The sequence below is a fragment of the Macaca fascicularis genome, chromosome 1 (genome assembly GCF_037993035.2).
Source record: "Macaca fascicularis isolate 582-1 chromosome 1, T2T-MFA8v1.1".
NCBI classification, from domain to species: domain Eukaryota; kingdom Metazoa; phylum Chordata; class Mammalia; order Primates; family Cercopithecidae; genus Macaca; species Macaca fascicularis.
The window spans coordinates 41498797-41517188 of NC_088375.1; the positions used below are offsets into that span (position 1 = coordinate 41498797).

The 18392-nt window shown below is 41.0% G+C and overlaps 1 protein-coding gene across 4 annotated transcripts in view; it reads right to left on the reverse strand.

Moving 5' to 3' along the window:
* Positions 1-18392, reverse strand: part of COLGALT2 (collagen beta(1-O)galactosyltransferase 2) — a 117033-nt gene that overhangs the window by 17637 nt on the left and 81004 nt on the right. For all 4 annotated transcript variants that reach the window (XM_065537048.1, XM_045393756.2, XM_065537018.1 and 1 more), the window contains 3 exons: positions 16717-16921; positions 11348-11467; positions 2337-2413 (listed from right to left, as the gene is read on the reverse strand). In XM_065537048.1, coding sequence (XP_065393120.1) covers positions 2337-2413; positions 11348-11467; positions 16717-16921 — 402 coding nt within the window. The remainder of the gene's footprint in view (positions 1-2336; positions 2414-11347; positions 11468-16716; positions 16922-18392) is intronic.

Genomic DNA, 18392 nt, shown 5'->3' on the forward strand with positions numbered 1-18392 from the left:
ACAAACTCATCTTTCAAATTCAGTACAGATTAAAATGTCTAAGATAGGTGATTTATAATAAAGTGGCTTTCTGCTATAGCCAGAATAAAGGAGAAACAGTGCCTTAGAACCAGTCTGGAGTTCAGATTGTACTGTGTCAAGGTTTGGTTCACATGGTCATTCTGAATGCAGTCACAAATATATGTTACACTGGAATTAAATTTCAACCCTTCCTTGCAAAATATTCTCATTTCTATCTGTTTATAGATCCCTGGGCATAGAAACTGATGTAGGAGCAAGACGTTCCCTTTGAAGAAACTGTCCACCTGATCTGGGGCCAAGTAGATTAAGTGCATCCTAATTTTACTACCTTCCTTGTTTACCTAACTGGGTAATTATTTTGTAAAAAACATAATTTTCTGTGGTGACTGTATTTGTCTTATTACTTGGGACTTTGTAACTTAATGGGTTGTGTTCTTTTAGTCAGAATCATACTGTGATGGGTCATGCCTCATTCCCTAATTTTCCAGATATAGAAAGGAAAGGGCATTTTCTCAGGTATAAACATGAAGCCACCCGAGGTCACTCTAGGAGAACAAAAACAAAACAGAACAAAAAATCAACAGAAATAAATCCAAAAAGGTCCCCCAAACCAGAGACCTCCAGTCTGGGAAGACTTTTAGTAAATAACAATCCAGTTCCAGTCCCTGCCAGGACAAGTGCAATAAAACTGTAGCCACGAAGTAAAAACACAGACGGCTCGCTCATACTTAGTGAACAGTAAACAGAGAAAAGAGTCTCACAGCCAAATGCAGCCCAGACACCACCAATGAGGTCACAGAGTCCGAGGAGGATTGAAAAGTCCCTGAAAAGCCCTTTTTCTACCATGCTATCTCTGTTCCATACATAGAGGTGACTAACCCCAGACTCAGGGAAGTAGAGTCTCCAAGCCTGTGCCACTTCACGGACTTGGCCTTCTCCTGAAGGGCTCTAGGAGTGACCCAGTCTTTACACCGTGTCCTGCCCAAAGAAGACCAGAACTTGAAGATCCTGGTTTTGTCTTATTTTATTTGCTTTGGTTTTGTCCTCATAGGAATGTTTTTAGGAGGAAAAATGAATCTATGTAAGGACATGGGTCCTTTCACCTAGGGAACCAAGAGAGAGGTATGGGGAAGGAAAGCTACAGTAATATGTGGAAGCTGGTCCACTGTGGGTGTGGGACAACCTTCTCTGTAGCTCTGATCATTTTTGAAAACTATTTGCAAATGAGTCTTATTCCTCTCTACTACATGTGGCTCGTCTCTTCTCATTCTGCCCTCTGTGGAAACAGCATAGTAGCTGTTAACTCTTCCCCATTTAATATTCATGAAATACCCTTTCCCCATTCCTGAAGTATAGCTCCAAATCAGTTTTATGGAAGAAATCTCAACTCCCAGTTCTAGCGTCAAATCCCTTTGAGAAGACTGTACACTGGGGACTTGTATGTATATGTTACCATGTGATAAACAAGGCATTTTCCTTCGATTAAGCAGTGGCAATGAGCACCAAGCTCAAAGCCTGATCTGTTACATATCCAGAGTCCATGGAAGAGTTCTCAGTTTGTGGACTCCTGATGCACTGCCCTAGCTTCTAGACCACAAAGCTCCTTCTGAATACTGTTCAGCAGCTACCGGAGAGACCCATGAGAGAGACGGTGACGTGGAGTCACAATCCCTGCCAAGTATCTGTTATGCATATCACCATGAGGGGTACCTCTTAATATTTCTGCTTCATTCTTTATACAACTAAAACTTAATAACAAATACTACCCTTAGAATATTATTAGGAAGTTCTTGCCTGCTGAAAGGCAGAATTTTAGAACAAATATGTTTTTTTTTCTTTCTTTGTCCTCTCAACCCTGCTCTCCAACCTTTTTCCATGGAAGAATAGTAGAAAGAAAAGAAAGCACAGAAAGTCCCAGAATAGTTTCCACTTGCTCAGATGTGGCAGAATAAAGCTAAAGTCCTCCATATCTAAAACATGTATCCTCTCTAACTTACTCTTGAACTTTGATAAAAAGGTTGATTAAAAATATCACAATATTTGCTCCTAGAAAATATCAAATTCACTTTCATTACTAAATGGTAACTTCCTTCTGAGTAAATGATTAACTACCTTTTATCATGATCCTCCCTTTTTTAAGATAAGGAAACTAAGGAACAACAAAAACCAAGTAGTTTTCCCAAGACCTCAGAGCCATTTCAGCAGCCAAGCCAATCTTGCTGGCTCTCAGATGCAAGCTCAGGCTTGTGTTCCAAAATGAACACATAAGCCTGCACACGCATGCACGTGCACACACATATAGACACCTTTCCTACCTCATCAAATCCCATCTTGTCTGGATATTTAGGGGCAAGTGAGACATACTTGGAGGGTTCCATTGGAGGACGGTCAACTGGAAGACACAAGAAACATGCAGAGTGCTTTGTTAATGAAAGGGTCAGAAATCAGAATTCCATCCGCATGCCTGATCTCTAGGGCTGGAATACAAGTTGGAAATACAGGGCAGGGGACAATGGTAGCAGTTCTCCAGGACTGAGTAGCCACACAGGAACCCTGCTGGTCAGGGCACTGGTTTCAAGAGCATTTGTTTATATGGAAATTGCAACATTTGCTCCACTTCCCTTAAGACTTATTTCAAGAATATTTGGGAGGCAGTTTAGGATAATGGTGAAGAGGAAGGGCTCCAGAGTTGGATGATCTGGGTCCAAATCTTGGTTTGTGAAGGAGTAGGAGAGGTAGGGGACCTCTTTAAGCTCATTTCTTTGGTATGAAATTGGGATAATAGAAGTGTATCTGTGTTATAAAATTTAAATGAGACCTGCTGCAAAACACTCATCACTTTAACATGGTAAATGCCCAACAACTCTTAGCTATTGAAAAAGCTCAGAAATAGGCTTGAATTTTTACTGAAAAATACTTTTTTCTCTACATTTAAAATTGTCAAAGTGTGGGACTATTTTTATCCCACCTGGGCAGGTTTAGCTGTGGGTGCGCAAAAGGTCCTTTGCTTTAACAGGATCTAACCACGGAGAGCTGGCCCTCATCTAATGGGAAGATTCCAGCTGGGAGCGACACTACTTCTCCAATAATGACAGTTTTATTTATTTGATACTCTAAAAAAGCTTCCTTTGCAAACTGGGTATTTTAAAGTTTGGAAGTAATATTGGTTAAGAAACCTGAAAAGGCCTTGAAGAATGTTTGGTATTATACAAATTCAAAGTCCTCATTTGATTTTCCTTGAAGGGATAATACGAAGAAAATTTAAAATGAGAGCTGATAACTGGGTTGTTGAAAGAACTATGGGTGATAGCCATGACTACTGTAACGTATCTGTTCCCCTCTATTCCAGGCACAGGAGAGGAATACACTCTCTTGCCCTTGAAGTTACTCAGGGCTATATGACTTTCTGGGGAAAGTTTACAGTATAATGCTGCTGCTCCACTCTCCAAGAGCTCCCCTGCCCCTGGTCCCACCACAGTGCTCGTAGCGGCATGTGTGGATATGGAGCAGCTGCGAATTGGAAGCAGCCTGGAACGTGGAGCATCAACACATGGAGGGCAGCTCCCAGGAAAGACACCAGCTCTGCAGACTTGGATAGCAAGAAATAAGCCATTGTTGTATGATGCCAATCAGATTTTTATATTCCAGCATAACTTTGCCCATCCTGAGATACTGTCCGAAGGGTATGATCTGTTTAACTTCACTGAAATATTATAGAGAAATCCTGACATCCAATTTTACTTATTGGCGAATGATGTGAAATTCCAGAACATAGTGAGACAGAGTTCTTAGGCCAAACACAAGAGCTGGTCTTATTACTTCAAACTTGACACAATCATGTTTCTGTGCATATGCAGCGCAAGTGTTTGTCTTCCTAACAGCAGCCCAGAATATTCTGGTCCTTTCTGCTCCATTCCACTCCTTATAAGTTTCTTTTAAAATCAACAGGGAGGGTCCACCATGTACAGGGTTAGGTTTTTAAGAGAAAGAAGCTTAATGTACCAGCTTCCTCCTGTTCATGACATTGTCTGAGGAGCTGTCTCTCTCTCTCTCCTGGGGCCTGAGACTTGGGAGGACGTTACATTTTGAGTTACCCATTCTAGGCTGCTGGTCTCCTTTGGACTCACATGGCCTGTGTGGCTTTAACATTTCAGCCAGAGACTACTTTTAGCAACTTTGTTTCCATCAAACACAGGCAGTCATTGCATTCACAGGACAAGTGTTGCAAAAAAAGCCACAAGTGGTTGGCTCCCGAAAGTCATCACTGAGCAAAAATATCAGAGAAGTGTGCTTGGGTTTTGCCACTGAAGGCAGCAGTAAGCCATAGAGGAAAACAGGAAGTGATACAGTGAGTCACCTAAGAAACTTAGTCTGTGGGGAGAAGGATGTATCTTTGCTGACAACAGACTTGAAGGTTAGGTATATCCTGGCTTCTGTTTGTAGTCATTTCTGACTCCATCATTCATAATTCATCTGATCTCCCATTAAATCCCTTCCTGGAAATAATCCTTCCCTGTACTGCCACTTGGGACAACGGGCTTCATTGCTTTCGGGAAAGTTTCAAGATCTAGTGTGAATAATTACAGCCATTGTTACAGGGATCTTATCACTCACAGAACTCTGGGTTCTGTGAGTGATATATATGTCACATATATACTTGACATATCTAATCACAAATATTTAATGTTCACATGTACCATGGGATATGTACGAGTGTCTCAATTTTTATAGACAAGGTAACAAACGTTAAATAACGTGCCCAAGATCACAGAGCTGATAGAGCTGGTATTTGAACCTAGGTCTGACTCCTGCACTGGAGCTCTTAATTCCCATTCCACATCATCCCCAGAGCTAGTCCTTGGTGGCCACTGGTATTAGCCAACAAGGCAACTGGGCTTGGTCTACAGTAGCTCATTTAAGCCCAGTCATGTCTGGAAAAGTACCTGATAGATTGTACTTTGGATCAAATTCTACCGCTTCTTCTCTATAATTTCTCCTAAACTTCTTCCATTGTTGTAGCCTAGCTTGGGTGCTTACCCACTGTGTCTGGGCTGTTTTTGATTTTTTTCAAACACTAACATGCTCTCAGTCTTTCCTATTCTAATTAATCATGCTCACTGTTGTCAAAATAATCTTCCGCTGCACAGCTCTGCTCTCAACCATAACAGTCACACTCAACACTACATTTAAGGGTTTAACAGGTTGCTAGGTGTTTTCATAGTCACCATGTAATTTTATCTTCAATTTTTTTGTGTTTTTTTTTTTTTAACAAATAAAGAAACTGAGACCAAGCCAGATGTAGACTTGTCCAAGGTCAAATACTGAGTTACTGGCAGAGCTGGAACTCAGTTTTAGACCTGACTTCAAATCCAATTATCTTAGTAATTTTTGCATGAGGTACTGTTGTCTCAAAATGTCAATACTGAGAGCAGGTACCTGAGCCTTCCTATCACCTTATGCTGTAATTTGCAAGAGTAATCTCCTCATGCTTTATAAACCATTTAAATCTAACATCTTTACAAGATCTGGCCTCCTGTCATTCATCTCCCAAAGGCAGCACATCCCCAAATTCTCTGTGCAACTTCTAATGTACTAAATGAGTTATCACATGAAAAGAGATGGGTACAGTGCTTTTAATAAGTGTCAGTCATTGTCGTCATAACCCTTCCCTCACCTCACTCAAATTCTTCGACTCTGATTTCTAAAACTCCAGTCTGCAATTCAGAAACTTCCTGACCATCCCCTTCACAAGATTTTCAATTCTCATCCACTGATGCCTGAAAAACCCTAATCCTGGTTAAACTCGTTGCCCACTTACTCAGCACCAAGAGGACTACTGTTAGAAACACACACTATTGTGCTGACTGAGTCACTTCAGAGCTACAATCACAGATGTCAAATTGGCACTTGACACTACCAAATGATGTAAATGTCCTTTCATAGTAAATTTATTTTCCCACTCTTTGAGAGATTGTATCTTATGCCTTCTCTCTCCTGAAATCTCCAAAATCTCTGTCTAGCTCATGACTGGCCTATATACTTCAGAAAGAAAATATTCAAAATCAAATTAGATCTACCTTTTCAAACCACCTCAAGTCCACAAACCAAACTGCATGTGTATCGATACATTCTGCCATCCTATCTGCCACAGTAGATGAAATGTCTATCTAGTATAGCCTCTCCAATATTGTCCTGGGCTGCAACCAAGGATAAAAACCCTCTTGTTTTCACCTTACAATTACCTTCTCTTCTACATCATCAAGATCTCCTTATATATTGGATCCTTGTGATTAGCATACAAACATACTGTTATATTTCTATTTTTTTTAAAAAAAACAGTGCAAACAGACAAACCCAACCCAACCAGAAAAATATTTCCCTTGACCTCCCACCTCCAACAGCCTCCATCTGATTTCTCCATTCCCCATCCCATCAAGATTCAGCTTTCTCATCTCCCCATTGGCTTCTCTTCAGTCCACTTGAATGGATTTGTGTCCTCATCATTGCACTGAAGTGACCCTTATCAAGGTCATCACAGACCTCTGTCTTGACAGAACCAATGACCAATTCTTTATCCTCATTTTCCTTGGCTTCTCAGCAGCATCTTGGCTCTGTCTTGAAACACTTCTCAATTTTTCCTCCCAGCTCTCTGGCTGTTTGTCTTCCCCAGGGATCTGTCCTCTTCTCGTCCTGTGTTCTTTTACTGCATGAGTTCACACTGTTCCATGGCTTCAAATATCCTTCCGATGCTGATGATTCTCAAATGTCTGTCTCTAGCTGGAGTTTCTTCCCTGAACTCCAGACTCATATATCCAACTATCTTCTGGCTTTTCTATTTAGATGCCTAATAAATATCTTAAGCTTACGTGACCAAAACTACCTCCCCACCCCTGAGTCTTCTTCTATAAAGTCTTTCCCATCTCAGTAAATGGCATATCAGGCTAAAATCCTGGACTCATTCTTGATTCCTTTCTTTCCGTCATGGACTACATTCAGGTCTCTGTATGTCCTATTGGCTCCACCACCAAAATATATCCTCAATTTGTCTGTTTCTCATCACCTCCTTGCTATCGTTCACATCCCAATCACCATCATGTCTCACCAGAGTGTACTGGTCCCCTACACTCTGGTATCCTCACCACAGCCCAAATGATCCTTCTAAATGCACAAGTCACATCAGGCCAACCCCCCGTCTTCCAGGGATTCCCATTACTCTTGGAGTAAAATCTAAATTCCTTACCATGGCCAGAATGTTCGGTGGGATCTGGGCATTTCTTCTCCCATTACTCCATCTCCCTTGACCCAACTCATTCTTTATACCCCAATCACGCTGGCCTTTTGTCCCTGGAACACCCCCAAGCTTTTCCTGTCTAACAGTCTTCACATGTGCTATTCTTTGTACTTGGGACATTCTTCACCCAAATATTCATGTGGCTGCTTCCCGGATATTTTGTCTGTTGTCTAACTCTCTGTGTTAGAATATAAGCTCCCTGATGGCAGGGTTTCTGCCTGTTTTGTTCACTGCTATATGCCAGCATCTTGAACAATCTGCAGGGTACAGTATGTGTTGAATAAATCCTTACAGCCTGATTATCTCTTCTAACACCTTCACTGGTTCCTTAAGATGGCCATTCTTCTTGATCTGAGCATTCAAGGACCACAACAATGAAGCCACCCCACCCTCTCAAACTTTATTTCTGCCTACTGTTTTAAGTCAGCTCTCCTTCAGAGTGAGAATACTTTGTCGTTTCTTGGTCTGTTTCCTCTGCCTGTAGAGTCCTTACCATACCACTCCTTTTGTTTAAATTTTACACTTCTACCCAAGCTTAGCTTAAGAACCATTAGGACTTGAGGCACTCCTGGATCACACAGGCCATAGCAATCTCTCTCTATCCCAAATTCTCATTTCTTTGATATTTTCTCCTTTCTCAAAATGCTACACTGCATTGTGAGTGTTTTTTTTTTTAAACGTCTGTCTGTTTCTCCTATTAAATCATAAGTACCTGAAAACAGAGAATTGATCATAAAATGTTTTGAATCCCCAGTACCTTCATAGAAGACACATACATTACAGGCATTCTATGTTTGCTCATGAATAAAATGCATGTATTAATGCAAGCTTGTTTAACCGTGGCCTGCCGGCCACATGTGGCCCAGGATTGCTCTGAATGTGACCCAATACAAATTTGCAAACTTTCTTAAAACACTCTGTGATTCTTTTTGTGATTTTTTTTTTTTTTTTTTTTTTTTTAGCTCATCAGCTATTGTTGTGTTAGTATATTTTATGTGTGGCCCAAGACAATCTTTCTTCTTCCAATGTGGTTCAGGGAAGTCAAAATATTGGACACCCCATTCCTATTCTTCAATCAGTGCAGTCTAACAACACTATTAGCAGCTATTTATTTGCTGCTCATTGGGTTCCAGGCACTATGCAAAGTAGTTTTAACAACTAGTTAATCTTTTACTAGAGAAGGATACTTGACTGACAGGATTTTGTCATTGCCGACTTTTTATTAATCTTACATGGACCTCTAGGCCATATTTCTGCATTATACCCTTCAAAATTTGATTTTTCCAACATTTTCTTATTCCGATTATGCTCTATATTTTTAAAGTTCAGAAAAGGAGGTAAGTATAAGAATAAAATAAAATGTGATATGTAAAGTGCTTAGCACTAGAGGTGGCATGCGTTGGAAGATCAATGATGAAAGTTATAATTTACAGGTTCTTCTCAAATGAACTCTACCTGGCTAGCATGGTAGTGTGCATATTTGTAATTTGCAATCATTAAAATCTTTATTGATGACATGTGTATTTCTATGTACTGAGAACTTACACTCTCAGCCCTGTGGAAGAAAACAAGAGAACATAAGGTCTGGCTGGCCGCTCTCTGAGCTCAGAGAGACTCTCCCTACTTGGGAGTCAAGACCAAGAGCCATGAAACAGGGATAATAAGGGACAGCACTTTATCGAGAGCTAAAAGGAGTCATAATAATAGCAGCACCTCATGATTTTATAGAGTTGATATATTCTTTTGTTTGCTCCTCTCAACATTGCAAAATCACTCTATAGATGAAGAAACGAAAGTCCTGAAATCTGATTCTCTCTTCATACGTGACAGTGTCTAAGTTCAAGCCCATTATTCTGGCTTTGGTTTCAGTGCTCTTGTCAATACAGTTTTCATTCATTCATTTGTTTATTTGTTCATGCATTCAGCAGATATTTTTTCGTAACAACTACATGCCATGCACTGTGCTAAGTGCTTGGGATTCAAAGCAATAAGATGCCATCCATATCCTTTAGGGCCTAGAACATAGGGAAAGTGGCAGAAAAAGTATGTATTAAAGAAATTCACAAAGGAGATTACTGAGGGCTGGTTCAAGAAATACTGTCACAGTGAACCAGCTTCTTATTCCATCATTTTATCATCAGTCATTCAGTCATATAACAAATATTTACTAGGCATCTACCAGGTGACAGACAATGTGCTAGGTCCTGAGACTAACATGATGAAAAAGGAATTTATAGTGTAGTAGCAAGGGAGTGGGAAACAGATACTCATAGATAACTCAATGAATCTAAAAATAAACTCATGGTTTCTCTTTTCTTTTCTTTCTTTTTTTTTTTTTTGAGATGGAGTCTCACTCTGTCACTCAGGCTGGAGTGCAATGGTGCAATCTTGGCTCACTGCAACCTCCGCCTCCTGGGTTCAAGCAATTCTCCTGCCTCAACCTCCTGAGTAACTGGAACTACAGACATGCACCACCATGCCCGGCTTATTTTTGTATTTTTAGTAGAGACAGGTTTCACCATGTTGGCCAGGCTGATTTCGAACTCCTGACCTCAGGTGATCCACCTGCCTCGGCCTCCCAAAGTGCTGGGATTACAGGCATGAGCCACCACGCCGGCCATGGTCTCTTTTCAAACCTCTCCTTTATTCTACATGCCCTATTCCATTTAAAGTTCCTAAAATCATCCCCAGACACTGAAGACAGAACTTAGGAGTTTTCTCTATGCCTCCCTTTTGCTCATCCAACTACAATTAACTCTTGGCTGTGTCCTTTCAAGACTATGTCCTAAGCTTCTGTTCCTTCCTCTCCATTCCCACTGCTACTGCTCTAGGTCAGGTCTTCACCACCTTTTGCCCAGTAGCCGTAAAATGTCCAAAGTGGTCTCTTCACCTCTGGTCTGAGACCAGCAGCCACTGCCCATGCATCCCATGCATGCTCCACCTACACTTTTCTAACCACTAGAGTGACCTTTCTAAATCCAAATTCAACCTGACATTTCTGTGCTAAAATCTTTTTGAGAGTGCCCATCCTTTCAGCTAAAGCCCAAATACCTTCTTATACATCAGAGCTTCTTGGCGGGGCTCCTGCCCACTTTCTAGCCTCAGTTCCTGCTGTTCCTCCCTAACGACCTCCACTGCCCACGTATATACCTCCTATGCTCTACTGATGAATAATAGAAAATAGTCCCCACTTTGGGAAGCCATTTCAACATCTTCCCCTAGGTTAGGTGGATTGGTTACTTTCTCTTTTAGCTACCATTGTACATCACATATAATAAAAAGCATAGCTACTGATGACTGAGCACAGCAATTCATGCATCATGCCAGACCCAGAGGCAATAACAATAGTGTTTAAGGACATGAACTTTGGAGATAGCAAGATGGGTCCAAATCCCAATCTGTCATTTGTTTAGCAGAATGCTCTAGGGCAAGTTACTTAAGGCAACATCTCATTATTTTTAATCTTTAATATGGGCATAATAAAACCCCTTCATTGAGTTGTTGCAAGGATTAATGAAACAATGTACAAAAAGTGCTTAGCACTTTATGATGTAACAGTGGTATCTGTTACATCACGAGCTATTGTTAAGTTGAAATCATAATTACTGTGGCTGTATTAGACATTTTACATATATCATGATGAATCTGCCCAAAAACCCTGAAAGTTTTCATTATTTCCATTTTACAACTAAGGATATTATTTACTCAAAGTTATATAATTAGAAAGCAGCCAAGTTAGGGTTTAAGTCCACACCACAAAACACTGTTATAGCACTTATCAGATCCTTTGGAAAGTATTGACTTGTGTACCCAGCTCTCTTCCAGGATGGGAAGCTCCCAGAAGGCAAAGACCTTGTCATATTCATATTTCCCATAGGAAAAGTTTAGGAAACAATGAACAAATGAATAACTATGTATTCAGCCAGAGGAGACTGACGGCTGTGAGATTCCAATCCTGGAAGAGAAGGGAAGTGGCTGGTACGGTCACTGTGGCAATGGAACGACAGCCATCCCCCCCGCTCCTGGGTCACTCACTCATTGCTTCAATCTGCACATGGATCAGGTTCTCGATGTCTTCCTGCAGTGTCTGATGGGACTTCAGGGGGATGGGCAGGTAACCATAGTGCTCTCTGTTGCAGAGGTACATCTGGATGCCTGAGGATCCGAGAGAGGGACAAAGCCAACAATCAGAAAATACACTGCTGAGTGACAAGTGAGGAGAAGGAACCTGAACTGTGTCTGATGCTGAGTTTGACATTGCAATTACATAAGTGGTTGTTTCAGGTATGTCTATAGACCTTAAAAATGCTCCTTTATTCAAAAAGTAAAACACAGCATTGGGGACTAATAAAAACACTGGGCTATTCTTCAACCCAGAGGAAATTGATTTTTTCTCTCTGAAGAAAAACCCAAACTCGTGGCCTGGAATGAACACAAAAGGCATGAAAGGATCAAAAGGGAGGCAAGGAATTCCCATTCCGGAGAGCAGAATGGAACACTGTAATCCACCTACAGGAAATAACGAGAAAATGAGGAATGAAATCCACATCTGATATGAAAGCAAACAGGAAAATTCTGTAACGCTGACAGATTATTAAAGCTAAATCTAGGCATACATAGAACAAAAAACGAAAAAAGCAAAGGAAATTTAAAATTCTCCAAGATTTTCCTTGGTTTTATTGCTTCCCTTAGCAGGCATGGATTTGGAGCCAACCAACAGATATGAAACTTCCAAAATCAGTTCATATAGAGACAAAAGAGTCTGCATTTCAGAATGTCCTTTTAAGAACCTGTAGTGTGACAATACCAGAAACATGCAATACCCTTCTCATATTCAAATTAGTCTTCATAGCCCCACCTGATAACTTGCACAGTTATAAGGCATCTGTGTTTAACCAGACAGCTAGAAATATAGGAATCAGGATGGTCTTATACAGATCATTGGTCAGCAATTGACACTCCTCATCAATGAAAAGACTGCTTAGTGAAAAGGATGAGTCCGCCATGTATCCAAGCCTCTGGTCCATGTATCCAAGCCTCTGATTTGTTAATTGTGATAATCATCACTGTCTTCTGGAGAGAGAATTTTCTGCATAGGGACTCCTCTATTTTGTGCAGATGAAATTTCCTCCGGTCGGCTACATCATCTGTCAAATCAGGTGAAGTTGTCTCATGGAATTAACAGAGAGGAAGGAGAAAATCAAATAACTTTTATTCCCTGCTTTTATGGAATCTGGCTTGAATCAAGGTTGGTCTACCAAGCACTGTCCCTTCTCTTGCCTTCACCGAGCAAACTCATTAGCTCTGCTATTTGCCCACATGAATGCTTCTGGGGAGCTTCAAAGTACACCTTCTTGTAAAGTCATGATGAATTCAGGAAGTGGAAGGAAAAAGATATTAAAGTTGCATCTCCACCCTAATTAGGCAAACCATTTTACCAATTAACTTTCTGAGGCTTCCATAAAAAAATGATATGATACATATCCAAACTATCCATCAAGTGTGAGGGTACAAGGAAGGCATTTTTAGACATGCAAGACCATAATATATTTACTTGCCATCATACTTTTTCAGAAAGTTACTGGATGATGTGGGAGAAGGATGAGGAGGAAAGGAAGGAAGAGGAGGAAGAGGAAGAAGAGGAGGACGATTAAAACCAGCAAGAAAGATTATAAACAACACGAACAGAAGAGTCAGTGTATAAGAGAAGAGAAATAAGTCTTAGGTCGATAGCTGCAGCACCACTCGGATTAGAATATATTAGAAGGCTCCAGGACAGACATCTTCACAAACATGCAAAAAAGGACATCTGACAAATCTGAACATTCTGAGAGGAGTTTGAGGTGATTAGTGATTAGTTTTGGATCATACTAGTAATAATAAAACTAAGCAAAAAAATGGTAATTATTAAAGGAATTGCCTCCAAAGAAAATTAATGGCAAAGGAAAACTAATCATAGCCTATAAATGACCAAGCTCGGAGTTAAGCTTGCATGATTACAACAAGAACACTGACCATCAATCTGTTTGAAATGACATTGGGAGAACAGGGTGTTGAGAAGAATGTGTTTGCATGCAGAGGGCAAAAGGCAGAAAGAGAGCTAACTCCTCACTGTCCACAGTGGAGAGTCAATATATAATGCCTATGGTGAAGCCAGAAAATCAAGAAGTAGCAATGTATGCATATTATTTAACATGGATGTAAATATTATACTAAAATGATCACTTAAAAGAGATAACAGTGGTTGCCTTCTGGAGGACAGAAATGATGCAGGGTGATGTGCAAGGGACTGTTCTTTTCTTAATAAACCATGGGGAACTATAAGAATACTTTCAACCATGTGCACGGGCAGTTTGATAAAAGAAAATGTATTAATAATTAGATAAAGTCTATGAAAGAGTCTGCACTCCCAGTGAAAGCTGCTTCTGGGGAAGACAATTTTTCTTTTGAAAAAGAAAAGTGAATTACACTACATTTTGAAGGACTTTGTTTTTCTTTTAAACATATAAAACATTTTCTTGTACACACATAGTAACTTAACATTGCAGATTGATAAAATTATCCCTATCTTTGGTGATGAAAAATCAGACTCAGGCTGTCACTTGTCCAAGGTCACATAGTAGGTCATTAGTGCCAAATCTTTGTCCCTAAAGAGCCAATGCCAAGTGCTTTCTACCCACCGGGTAATTGGAAACTCAGTTCCAAGACCATTAGTCACTAGGGGATTGCCATCCCTCCACATGGGGACAAATGTGACCACTACCAGTGGTGTCCAGGATCTGTCTGCCTATTGCCCATATCACTTGCCTCTTTTGACTCACATCAGACATTTGGAAGATGACTGACTGGCGCCGGGATGTTTCCTGTGGCCATAATACAGAAACCAGATCATGGGCCACAATGGGAAGTGAACTCTTGACCCTGGACTCATTACAGTCACAGAGACTCACCTGTGACCATATGTGCTCTCTTCTTGGGCTAGCTGGGTGGCCAAGCCCCGCTCACCAGCACACTTGGATTGCCCCTCACTCATCACCCACACGGCGCAATGGCTAGAGTCTGGGGTGAAAGATTTAGGACTGAGGTTTGTGGTTGGATGGTCCTGCCTGGGACATAGATGATACACAGCTAGGGAGCTTCAGAAGAGTGAGAACAAAAGAATACCAATTATATTTCATGAAGAAAGAGGGAAGGTGCTTTGCTTTAAAACTAAGGAAGAAGAGCCTAGAGACATGCTCCGGGCTGCACATGACTCCCAGGCTCATTCACGTTTCTCTGGAAAATACTTAGAGATAAGTACAATATTACCTTAAAATCCACAGTTGTCAAGAAATACCTTTCATTTCCCCAAAATGACTGAATCTTTCCTGCCTTGACTCCTGCCCTGTTCATGGTCTGAACTGCCAATCTGGCCCGTAGCTTTCACTGCTTCATGACTATTAGTTGTGTTTTCACACATAAAAATCTTAACTCCCAACTAACACAGTGCCAGGAACAGAAGGAAACACTTGGGAGTTCATCTCTCTCTTTCCTTTTCTATTTCTCCTCTTCCCAAATGAGTCACCAAACAACTGTGGGTGTCTACCTGCTTTCAGTGTTCTAAAAAAGCCTTTGCAAAATCTGACCAACAGCACACAAAGTCCTGGTGAACAGGCGAAGCACAGGCAGAGCTGAAAAATTCCTGCTTAACCTGAATCACTTTTTCCCACCCCAGTATCTAGGTATTGGTTTCATACAATGTATCATCATAATTTAGTGCATGGGGTCATAATAATGCTTTGTTCAGTGACTATAAAGGAGGACTCTGTTAGGCAGTGCCATTCGTGTAATTGTTAATATCTCACTTTCTTGGAACATCTTAGCTTCAGCCTCTGAAGGAAAGAGATTGGCACTCAAGGACTCAGATGGCTCTGTCTTTGTTTCCTATCCTGGGGAAGTCAGAGCAAATCACAGACCAGATGAAAAAAGCAGGTTCCATTAACATTGACATAGGAATCTTTGCAAAAAACTTCCAATCATATGAAGATTGCTTTTGCCTAAACACAAGGGCTACAAAATGCCTGCACCTGGCCAAAGGGTCTAAATTGCTCTAGCAGCCAAGGGGGAAATCAGCCTGATCCATTACTACCAAATATTCTCATTCTCAGCAAATCTACAACTGATGAATGGGACACCTATGGCTTTAAGGAGAATCTGATGTGTGAACTGTAGCTTGAATTTGTATTAACATTCTCATCTGCCAGCCACTTTCTCAGCTGCCTGAAGATCTTTGCACCATGTTTTCCACCCTCAGTTATATGGCCACACTGAGTTTATTCACCATCTTCTTGGTTTATAACCTATTTGTGCTAGTAGTTAAGTGACACATTTCTGGCACATTAATAATGGGACCCAACTTCTGTCAGGAAAGTCTGAATTATCCTAATAAAGCTTTGCTCTGTTAGATGCCATGTGTCCTGCTGTTGAACTGCTCTTGTGAATTGTGTCCTCCTGAAGCAAGTGCAGGGTGAAATGAGAAAAATAACTTTCCTTCCTGTTGACTTGTCTTTCTCAAAAATCTACAGGCCTCACTAGAAATGCTTTCCCAGTGGTTCATAAAAGACTTCAGTCTCGCTTTGCCTCTCCTTCCACAGGGACTGAGGCCGAGACTGTTTGGTGCCTCTTTATCTGTTCTTTCCTTCTTCTGGAGTGTGAAAATTGCAGTGCATGCATGCAGAGAATAAAGATGACATTCTGAGCCTCCCTTACAGTGAGGTATTGTCCTGTGACTAAGCTCTGGCTAACGGGATTTGCATGGAAGTGCTGCATTCAACTTCTGGATTGCACCCTTCAAGGGACAGGGAGAGTTCTCCCTGCTGTTTCTGCCTTGCTGGCTGAAACGCATCCGTGGTGGTGAGACACCTGGGACTCCACAATTAAGGGCAGTACCTCGTGGAGAGTGAGAAGCCTGGGACTCTGAACACTTTGTGGAACAAAGCCACTATAGCAACTCAGACTTCTTCAAGAAGAAATAAACTTCCATTTTTAAAGTCTGGGATCTTTGCCAGTGTTGTTTTAGGCCTCTGTGACAGTTTCCTAATTAATAAATGGACTTCTGTGATAAACAATTGCAATGCAGTAGCACCATAGAGAACCAATCACCTTCCCATAACTCCCAACATCACCACCAGTCCCTCCAACCCAAAACAGAGTGGGTTCCTGGATAGAGGCCAGCCCTGGCTCTTGGTAATTGGTGCTCCCAGGGACAGCAACATAGAGGGTGCTGGTAAGGTTACTGCAGACAATTTATTGCCTCTCACTACCCGAAATATGAGGGTATTTTTAAAAATAAGATGCACAAAACAAAGGAGCTGGTCATTTTGCTGTGTCTCCATGGTGGTACTACAACCAAAGACAAACAGTACCTGCTTGCCTGCTGGAGAAGGCAAAGACAATGATGTCATCAAAGGTCCAGGTGTAGTCCTGGTGTGGGGGGTAGAAAGTCAGCTTGTCCGAGGCCTCCTTCCTGAGGTCAATTAGGAAGGTGGAGTGGACCATGGGGACGGGGAAGCAGCCTGACCTCTTCCATTCTCTAATCTGAACGTAGTCTGGGGTCCTCTTATAGAAGCCCTGTAAAAGAGCAAATAGGTGGGTTGTGTTTTCTGACCTGAAGTCTTCATCCTTCTCAGTCATTTGCTAGACTGATTCCTTTCAAGTCGTCACCAGCTAAATACAAGCTCCCAAACAAAGCCACCTTCATTCCTCTTATCATGGCCTATGAATTTCCAGGTGAGCACAGGAAATGCTATCTACATATAAAATAATACTAAAAGGGTCTTGATATAAGAAATCACTTTGATTTCAACATATCTCTTGATTTAATAATTTCATAAAAGTGTATTTTATGTTGACTTATGATGAAATATGAAGCATGAGTATTAAGAAGTGACAGAGCAGTTAAGAGCACAGGTTCCAGTGTCAGACTCCCTGAGTTCAAATCCCACCTCAGCTACTTATTGTCTGTGGGTATGGGGCAAGTGACTCAACCTTGCTGCACTTATTTCCTCATCTCCAAAACAGGGATGATGGCACTATCTACTCCACGGGGTTAGCTGTAAAATTTAAGTAAGGTAGAACCTGAATAGTGTTGAGTGTACTGCCCAGCACCAAGAATGTATCAACAAATATTGGCTCCTATTAAAATGACATTACACTATGGTTAATATTTGTAATTAAACATGCATTACTAAGATATACAAATGAGGGTCTTCTTTCAATGCAGTTACTTAGTCAATATACTGGTGAAGCTGCAGCTGCTCCACAGTTTTTGGGGATTCAACTTCTGAAACTTCCTTCTGCACAAGCACACGGGACAACCAGTTTCCTTATTCCAAAGCTCAAGTCATTTCCAGAAAAGATGAAGATATATCTCAACAAAACATGCTTACGAAACATACTTGTGGAAGCTTTGCCAGGCATTTTGGAAAACGTTCTAGGTGATGGCAGCTCACTGGGATGAGTGTGAAGTTTTGCAAGGCCAGCACTCTGAAGGGCACGGCACTCTGGATGCAGAAGTTCTTATGTGGTCATTAATCAGTTGCATCACTTTATGGTCACATTTCCTGTTGTCATTCAGCATCCACACATAAGGCGCTACAGCCTCATCTACTTCTCTGACATTCCCTTCAAGTTCTAGAAGAGTGTCCTAGCTTAGCTAACCCTAATGCTGACCCCATGATAAGGGAAGAGGATCACAAATGAGGACTTAGAAGATGTGAGTCTCAGAGTCATCTTAATCACCTTCTAGCTGTTTGATCTTAGCCCATGGCTACCCTCTTTGAGCCTGAGCTTTTTATCCTGAAAAACGGGATAATAGCTGCTCTGTCAATCTCAAAGAGCTGCAGAATGAATCACATGTGATAAGGTCTATGAACCTATTTTGGAAACTGCAATTCATTATATGAAGTATTATTATTACTATAATTTTTTATTAGCCTTTAACTTAAGGATCATTTAACATCCTCTATGGTTTCTCCTAATACTTCAGTTTATGAGCAGTCTTCCAAGGGATAAAGGGAACTTGGGTTTTTAAAAAGGCTGT